The 10,089-nt window shown below is 35.7% G+C and overlaps 1 protein-coding gene across 5 annotated transcripts in view; it reads right to left on the bottom strand.

The window, feature by feature from the left end:
- Positions 1-9,632: 9,632 nt before the first annotated feature.
- The window catches only part of Zgrf1 (zinc finger GRF-type containing 1), a 78,164-nt gene continuing 77,707 nt past the window's right edge, over positions 9,633-10,089 (bottom strand). For all 5 annotated transcript variants that reach the window (XM_047566750.1, XM_047566754.1, XM_047566755.1 and 2 more), the window contains one exon: positions 9,633-10,021. In XM_047566750.1, coding sequence (XP_047422706.1) covers positions 9,879-10,021 — 143 coding nt within the window. In that variant the 3' untranslated portion in view covers positions 9,633-9,878. The remainder of the gene's footprint in view (positions 10,022-10,089) is intronic.

The following is a 10,089-nucleotide window of genomic DNA, read 5'->3' as shown; positions in this document are numbered from 1 at the left end:
TTGAGATAACAACCTTCACCATCCCTCTCATCCCAAAAGCTCAAAGTGCTTTTTTTCCTCATAGACATGAAATAAAACAAGTCCCATGGAATTTTAAAATAATAAAAACTAAAAACATATGGATGCAGTCTCATTAAAGTCAGTAGTGTATTTCTTGGCTTCCTGCATCTGGCCAAGAAAGAATATCTAAATAATGATTTCAATCATAATTTGCTAGCAATTGGGATTTCTCGCTAATTTGATACAGAAGAAATAAATCTGTAACCACAAAACACAGTGACTTGATTTTCCTTTAATTCTCCAAGTAATTTGTTCAGTGGTAAGAACTCAACCAACATTTAGGACAGTGTGGCATTTATGGAAATGAGAACTGTCACTTTTTTCTTGTCCTCTGCTTCATCAATGAATATTGATAGGACAGTGCATTGTTTACGGCTGTGCCATGGTTGTGTCACATCAACATCATTGTCCTTTAAAGGGATTGTTTATTTGAAATTTTTCTCCACTTAGGCTTTCCCTACATTTGAGATTGCATAGAGTAGCTTATTTTGTCTTCACATAAATCCCAGGGGCCACATTATTGTCATTACCATTTTCACAAATAAGGAAATTTTTCCCCAAGATCACCCCAAGGGCCAAGACAGCAATTGCAGTCTGGGCTTGTCATGCTGTGTACCCAGGATTGACCATTTCAACCTCGTGTCCTTCCCTGGAGTAATGTGTTTACCCATTTGAAAATGGAGACCCTTTGTGGCCCCATCAGTGTAGACTGTGGCTATCCTATGCTGTTATATAAAGATGTATAAATAGATCCTCACAAACTAAACATAAAGACAACAATAAAGGCAATTCCATCCAAATTAGTATCAACTTGATGTGATAGATATTGTTTTCTAATGACCTAAAGATACAACATAAGTTTCATACAACTTGTTGCTGTGAAGTTCAATTTTAGGTACCTTTAGTATAACAAGTATTATGTGATATGTCCACCAATTTTCTCTTTTGAATATATCAAGGAATCTTTGTACAGTGTTGGTTGGCTGTCATTGTGTTGACAAATTATGTATACATTGAGTTTCTTTCTTTCTTTCTTTTTTTTCCTTATTGGTGATTAAGCACTCCTTGAAGCCAACACAATCAGAAACATAAATGTAAGCAGGGTGCTTTACTTCATGTTTCCAGTGACTACAGAGAACCCCTGTACTACCACTGACAACTGTCCTTAGATCCATAAGCTCCACATTGGAGCCTGGGTCCACCCCATTAACTAATGATTATTCTACTCCTTGAGTCCTTCAAGACATTCAAGGGGAAATTAATTAAATACATGTATATATAATCTCCATGCAGAATGAATGCAGTTGAATACAGATGTCTGTAAAGTGAACTAGTGTGGAAGTGTTTGCCAATGGCCCTTTACTAGGCATTTTCTCCTGCTATAGTAACAGGACCTTTCACTTTTAGCTGGGCACAGGGCTGCCTAAGAATAAAGACATTTCTTACTTTCTTTGTAGGTAGGGGCGGTCAGTGCAACTCAATGAGATGCAAATAGAACTTCTGTCCTTCAGTGGAGGGCTATAACTGCCCCACTTCCTTTCCCTCCACCCTGCTGCTTGGAACATGGATATGAAATCTCCATCTCCATCTTGGGTCATGAGAAAGAGTAGCACAACCTGGAGATAGTGGAGGTGATGGTGTCAGTTCTCTGTTGCTTACTTCCAAACAAATATGCCCAAAACAAAGAAATTTTACTTGCTTAAGCCACTTCACAATGGAATTGAACACCCACATTCATGAAATATAACAAAGAGAAGGAGATCTCTTTGCCTCTTTCTCAGTCTCATTTTGATTCCTAGTCAAAGGTGGCAATCTTGGTAATAATAGAAGGTAAAGTAAGAACATCTTAAGTAGTCCCTCATAATTATGGATTGGACATCCAGTATACCTTGCAGACTATATAACCAGAAAGGAGCTAAATCAATTTAATGACCACTAACAACAGCCTTTCTACCTTTTCATCATGTGAGATAAAATTTAAATGGTTAGCTGATTGGATATGGTATCAAAAGGAGGCAAAGATATTTCCTAGTGGAAACAGAAAATTAGAAGTACAATCTTAGAAATTAGTATAATGGAATCTTAGAAGAATAATGATATGGTGAACATTCTGTTTTGTCTTTTTAGCTGAGACATAATTCTTGTAAAATAAAGTCCCAATTTTTACAGTTCTGTGACTTTGGGTGATTGCCTGCAGACCTACAACCACTATCACAATCAAGATACAGAACAGTTTTATCTCCCCAAAATGCTCCCCCATGCTCCTTTGTCATCAGTCTCCCTAGTCCCTGGCTACCACTGATCAGTTTTCTATACTTATGTAATTTTGCTTTATTCAAACTGTCATGCAAATACATACAGTATATAACCCTTCATTTTACTGGCATTTTTGTCATGAGTGAACTTTGATAGTTGCAGTTTCCAGAGAATGTGCCAAATCAACTAAATGACTGGACTTAAGGTATAATGTTCTGTGTAATTTTTTTAATTGTTAGTATTGTTGTTTTGTCTCAATCTATCCCCACTCTTCCCCTGCCAACAACTGACCAGATTCCTTGCTTTGGCTAGTTGGAAATGATGAAGGGAAACAAAGGTAAGAGGTCAGTAGACACCAGGTTTGAGCTTTGGAGCAGTGTTTCTGGTAATGGCTGAATCTTCTTCATTGTTCCAGCTCCAGCTGTACAGCTAATCCACCCTTCCTTCATGCCAGATTGCTTCTAATGGCTCCCACTGAACAAACCCAACACTGGAACTCTGGGTTCTTCTTTTCCTTTGCTTTTATTAATCTCTGTGTTGCTTCATTGTTCTGCTTGGCTTTCCAGTTCTCACAGTATCTTTGTAATTAGTTCTCCTTTAAGTTCTTCTATCAAATTTCCTGGCTTGGACTATATGTTTCACACTGAACCTTGACTGATGGATTTGATTTTAATTAAATTTAAAAATTAGAATTTTGCCTGATTGTTTAAATTGCTCAGTGAGTTCAACCTTAACAGTATGCACTACTTAATAAATTAGAAAGGCCCTCTGACTGTATGAATGAATACAATAATGTGGCATTTCTCATTCAGGCCTGTACTTACAAAATAAAGGCAATTTGCTATTTCCAAAAGATATTCTTTCATTCAAATCATCATGTAGAAGAGTGAGACTTCTAGTCCCACCCTGGAGTCTCCCCACATACATATTCCTGGACAGCAATAGGACAACTGAGTGGTCCTAGAGAAAGCACCTCCTGATATAGACCTATGAGAGTTCCCAGTGAAGATCTCACTTCTGACCTGATGACTTGAAATTGAAGCATGTGGTTGATCAAATCCTCCCCACCAACACTCCCACTCCCCTACAAGAGCGTCAATCAATATTTTAGTATCTTTTCCTCCTGAATATGACTGTAAGGTTGAGACTCATTATACAGTTGGGCATGATGGTACATGCCTGTAATCCCAGAGACTCAGCAGGTTGAGGAAGGAGGATGACAAGTTAGAGGCCATCCCCAGCAAACCCAGCAACTTATCAAGACACTCAGGAACTTAGCAAGACCATATCTAAAAAAAAAAAAAAAAAAAAATTAAAAAGGGCCAGGATGTAGCTCAGTGGTAAATTACCTTGGGGTTCAATCCCCAGTACAAAAAAAAAAAAAAAGACAAAAACTAAAAACTAATCCACTATGGTGAGAGTGAATAAGTAACTACCTTAGGAGGAGGGGTTGGTTCCAAAGGAGCACAGTGAACTTTGGGGGGCATGAAAACATTCTATATCTCAATTATAGTGGTGGCTATATAGACGTACACACAATATTCAAAATTCAACAAAATATACACTTGGAATATTTACTATTGCTACCTCTATAAAAGTAGTTTTTAAAAACAGATAAATTTCTTAGGATAAATGACTTTGAACTTAGTGGTTCTGTTACAGGTGGACCAATGATCACGTTGAGAAACAATATTGTAGATGATGAGGTGTCATCAAATATAAATTCTAGTGTGATTCCATTTGCATGTTGGAAAAAATCATTTCAGTGGGAAGAATGACTGGAAACAATAAGTGGAAGAGCTTATTAGAAACATGTAACTTCTGGGCATATGGGACATGTGAGATCAGTTATCGTAAATGTGTTGTGGCACCCATCTGCACATTAGTATAATTTTCTCTATAGCACCCTGCATCCCAGGTGGAAAAAAATGGAAAAAGATGTTTAGCCTAATCCATGGTTAGCTTTATCAGCTAGAAAAAAAAAAAAAAAAAAAAAACTGCAGCAAAGCAGCAATATGCTAACATAGTTGAGAATGGCTAAACAGGGTGGTTATGGTGTCCAGACAGGTAGGAAAATTTAAGCAAGCAGATAGACTGGCAGAATAGTCATGAGTTGGGGTATGAGAGATGAAGCCAGAAAACACATGGAGGAGAAATGAGGGAGAGGCTGTGGTCAGTGGCATGTTGAGATATTAATGATGATGACAAATCTTAGATAACTTTAAAAAACTAAGTCAAGAATCAATAAATGGAATGGACTCAAACTAAAAAGCTTCTTCTCAGCAAAAGAAACAATCAATAATGTGAAGAGAGAGCCTACAGATTGGGAGACTATGTTTACCACATGCGCCTCAGATAAAGCATTAAACTCTAGGATATATAAAGAACTCAAAAAACTTAACACCAAAAAAAACAAATAACCCAATCAATAAATGGGCTAAGGAACTGAACAGACATTTCACAGAAGAAGATATACAACTGATCAACAAATATATGAAAAAAATTTCAACATCTCTATGCAAATCAAATCGTCTCACTCCAATCAGAATGGCAATTATGAAGAATACAAGCAACAATAAATGTTGGCGAGGATGTGGGGGAAAAGGTACAATCATGCATTGCTGGTAGGAATGCATATTGGTGTGACCATTACGGAAAGCAATATGGAGATTCCTCAGAAAACTTGGAATGGAACCACCATTTGACCCAGTCATCCCACTCCTCAGTTTATACCCAAAGACTTAAAATCAACATACTACAGTGACAGCCACATCAATGTTTATAGGAGCTCAATTCACAATAGCTAAACTATGGAACCTAGATGCCCTTCAACAGATGGATAAAGAAAATGTGATATATATATCACAAGTGTATGTGATATGTATATACATATATATATACATGTATATATATAATGAATATTACTCAGCTTTAAAGAACGAATATCTGGCATTTGCTGGTAAATGGATGGAGTTAGAGAATATCATGCTAAGTGATATAAGCCAAACCCAAAGGTCAAATGTTTTCTCTGATATGTGGAAACTAATTCATAATAAGCAGGGGGAGAGAGAAGAATAGTGTTACTTTATGTTAGGTAGAGGGGAGTGAAAGGAGGGAAAGGGGTATGGGGGAAGAAATGATAGCAGAGTGAAACAGACATTATTACCTCTTGTACATGTATGACCACATGACTGATGTGATCCTGCAATATGTATAATCAGAAAAATGGGAGATTACACTCTATATATGATCTACCAGAATATATAAATGCATTCTACTGTCATATACAACTAATTAGAACAAGCAAAATTAAAAATTAAAAACAAAAACAAAAACTGAAGACAACATGACCAGACACAGTGGTGCACACCTATTATGCCAGCAACGTGGAAGTCTGAGGCCAGCCTCGACAATTTAGTGAGACCCTGTCTCAAAATAAAAAAAACAAAAAGGGCTGGGGATGTACCTCAGTGGTAAAGTGGTCCTGGGTTCTATCCCCAGTACCCCTCCAAAAAAGTAGACAACATTGAAGTGTGTTCTAGGAAATATTGTTTAGTGAAAATACAAGGTACAAAAATTATGCACAATAGGTTACCTTGTTAAAGTTATTTATATGCATTTAACTGTGTGTTAGTAAAATATTTCTGAAAAAAATTAAGAACTTTTAACATTGGTTGTGTCTGGAAAGAAAACTGGAAGACTGAAGGGTACAAGAGGGCAGGAGAGTTTCACTGTATTCCTTTGTGTTACTTTTGATTATTGCATCATGTGAAAGTTATTACTTATTCAAAAATATATAGATAATATTAAATAAAAATAAGGAAAAATAAATATATGTAATAATATCAATACAGAATGAGGCATTTATGCTTAAAATATATAAATTAGGCATGTATATATGAACGAATATTAGAAGAAAAATAGTCCCAGTATGATTTGCTTAAAAATGTCTAGAAGAAAATGTAAGAAAATAGATAATGATTTTAAAAAGGGAAAACAGATCGTCTGGACATTCCAAATTTTTATATCATTCAATGGACAAACACAGCACCTCCTTTGCTGGTTCCAATCCCAAAATATAAATGTAAAACATGATTCTGAAGAACCATTGGCACTAAAGTAATAAATGCAGTTCCTTTTCTAATACATTGTCTTTTTGTGCTTGGTCCCTAATATTTAGTTAGCTTGCCTAGGCAGCATGCATGGCACTTTATAAAAGCAAGTCTCATATGACAATGTCTAGGCTCAACAAATCTCCCTGGACTGCTTGCTGTTCATTAGACTTTGCTCTCTGATCCTGTATGCATGTGATGTTACCTTGTTGTTCAGGGAGATCATCATTATCCATTCCAAATAATGGATGAGTCCGTGATACTTAAAAAGGAGTCACAGACCAGTGGGAGATGTCATCTGTATCTGGTTACACTAACACACACACTGGTGCTGAGAGACCTGGGATCTTTTCACACCTCAGAATTTGCCAATCAAAAGGCTTCCCCACCAGTTATACCCCTCTGTACACATCCACCCTTCTACCTCTCACACCCTTACCTGGTCTTAAAAAAATCTAGCTTTTACTTTATACTCATAACTTGGCATTGATTCTAAAACATCAATTAACTAGTGTTTCAGGACAAAAAGAACTCAGATTTGCAGAGGTATTTGGTCTGTGTTTTTCCTCTACTTTATAATCAAGTCATATTAATGTAAACCAAAAGCACAACTCAAACTAAATATACATTTCACTCATAAGTAATTACAAAGCAGGCATTTCAAATCAGTGTTGATCTAATGTTCTTAGAACAATTATTTAATTTTCAAGGTCCAATATCTGCCAAGTAAATCACCAATTTCCAGTTCATTCTTATTTAATATAAAAAATCTTATTAGTATAAAGCTATTTCACAGCTGTCTTTAAACTAAACCATAGTCAAGAACATGAAGCATTTGGGGTTTGTTTTGGTGTCTCCAAATCAAATATTCCTTTTTGTTCAAGTATAAAAGAGCAATGCCTAAAGTCATGTTTTATTTTGAAGTTTTAAGCTGAGCTTCATAACCTGACTTTATTATTTTCCAAAAGTAACTCTAATTTTGAAATAATGTCCCTAGCACTGTAAAATAAAAAAATTAAAATTAGTAATAAAAGTAAAAATAAAATTTTAAAATAATCATTTTTTGCATTAAGTAGCATACCAGATCTAGTAGCAAATGTAGATCTTCAAAGGTCTTCAAAGAGCATATTCTTTAATGAAAATGATATTTGTTATATGCATTTTTCAAACAAATTGTTAATCGATTATTAAATCTTAAATTAAACAAGGTAAATTATCAAAACATGAGTCTACTTAGGTCAAAGAGGATTGTCAGATTTTTGGTTTCTGTGTCTTTCACCCTTTGGTAAGTAAAGGGAATTAGAATGCAGGCAGTGAATTGTAGCTTCACCTCCAAGTTGGATTAGCTTGAGTTCCAGCCTTGCCTCATACTGGTTGTGGAAGATCAGGTAGCTCACTTCAATTTCTCCGATCTTTTTTATTAATCATTATGAATTGGGGGAAATACCTGTCCCCTCACCAGGCATCAGGGTGATGTTTGTGAACAAATCTTGAAAAAACCCAAAACCCAAAACATATACTATGTAAAGGCAACTGAAGAAATTTTATTGTTTCCATATGTGATGCATAAATAGACTTTTTCTACAACAGCTTCAGAACATTCTTATATAATCCTATCTTGTATTGAACACAAGATGTAGTGTTTCAAGATTTTTATTTATAGCTATTTAATAGCTATCATTGTAAAACTGGCTTACTACTTTGAGTATTTTGTAAAAATCATTAGAAACTTTAATATTTTGATTGTTTATTGAATAGTATACTTCTTAAAGTTCAATTTGTGTCTATCCAACCTTGAAATTTAGGGTGAAAGACACAAAAAATGTGTTAGCATAGGTTTGGGGACATTTTTATGTCAAATGCGAAAGTCTTTTAAAAAATATAAATAAAGGACATACTAATATTCAGGGCTCAGTATGTTTTCACTCAAAATATATGATAAATCAACGACCTCTGGAACAGTCAACACTATCCAGTCAGAACAATGTTTTGATTTATTAATCTCTAAGAAGAAAAAGTAGATGAGCCTATAGATCCTTTGCTTCTTACTGGATGTTTAAAGGATATAAGAAAATGAGCACTCTTATCCTTCACCCCACTTTTGTTGTAACAGTCCTGGGTAAAAGGAATGAGTGACAGTTTTGGCTCTGATGGACAGGGAATGAGACAACATCACTGTGTATGCTCTGACCCCTACGTATCAACAGGCCTGCTGCTGTAGACCTTACATCCTGGGATAACACTCTGTAACCGAATTCTAGTAGTCTCTTTTCCAGGATGGAAGAGAGGAAAACTGGAGATGAAACCACCAATATCATATCCAGTATGAGACAGGTCTACTCAGAGAGGAAGGAAGCCTGAAGATGCAAATCTCCACCATGAGCTAAGGGAATGGAGAAGGCAAAGGAACAGGGACTAAGCAATTTTCATTTTTCCCTGGTTCCCCCCATATTGCCATTACTTCTTTTTTCTTCTAAAGTGCATGGTGCAAAAGAGGGCTTCTTACAGTGACTATGCAAAAGTGAACTAGAAAGAATGGAAAGGTTTATCCCAGAAGCAATTCTGAAAGACCTGTTGTAATTATACTACAAATTAGAAAAAGGAAAAAAGAAAAAAGCTGGGCACAGTGGCACATGCCTATAATCCCAGTGGCTCGGGAGGCTGAGGCAGGAGGATCAAGAGTTCAAGATCAATCTCAGAAAAAGCGAGGCACTAAGCAACTCAGTGAAACTATCTTTAAATAAATTAAAAAATAGGGCTGGAGATGTGGCTCAATGGTCAAGCATCCCTGAGTTCAATCCCTAGGAACCAAAAATAAAAAAAAAAAAAAGTATAATTGTGAATGTCTTCATTTTTAAAATGGTATTTCTAAATTATAAGGATACAGAGTTCAGAAAGGGGGTGTGTTGGTATATTTGATTGTATTTGATTGTGCAGATGTGTGCAACAAATGAACTTCTGAGATATTTACATATTTCTGAAGTGTGCTGGCATTCCCCAGGAAGGCTTTCCCTACTCCTTGCAAAATTCCTTTTTTTTTTTTTTTTTTTTTTTTTTTTTTTGGGTACCAGGGATTAAACACAGGGGTGGCTTAACTACTGAGCCACATCCCAGCCCTTTGCATATTTTATTTTAAGACAGGGTCTTGCTAAGTTGCTTAGGGCCTCACTAAATTGCTGAGGCTGGCTTTGAACTCATGATCCTCCTGCCTCAACGTCCCAAGGCCCTGGAATTACAGGTATGCATCACCACACCCTGTCAAAATTTATTTCTTTTATAAACAAAACATCAGCCTATTTTAACATAAGTAATGCATGCTTTTTTTGCAAAGTAAATTTTTAGATGTATTCATTTAGCAAGTTTTTTAGATATTATAAAGTTTTTATATAACAACAGTTTTGAAAATGAATCTGAATTTACATAAATACAAAATTCCTAAACTATGTCTTTTTATGAATGAGACTTATCTTTAGATTTTTCTTTTTCAGTCTTTTTCCTCTCTTTTTCTTCTGCTTGTTTTTCAAAATAATCTTTAAGGAGCTGGTTCAGGTGTGGTTCATACTGGCTTGCATGTTGCAATCCATTTTTGCTTCCTTAAAAAGATACAAAGCATGAGACAATATTCTTTATTTTATAGTGGTCTCCATATCATGCCAGTCCT

This window comes from Sciurus carolinensis, chromosome 10, assembly GCF_902686445.1.
Source record: "Sciurus carolinensis chromosome 10, mSciCar1.2, whole genome shotgun sequence".
Classification (NCBI taxonomy): domain Eukaryota; kingdom Metazoa; phylum Chordata; class Mammalia; order Rodentia; family Sciuridae; genus Sciurus; species Sciurus carolinensis.
The sequence above is the reverse complement of the archived record's forward strand: the minus strand, read 5'-3'. Positions and strand labels throughout refer to the sequence as shown.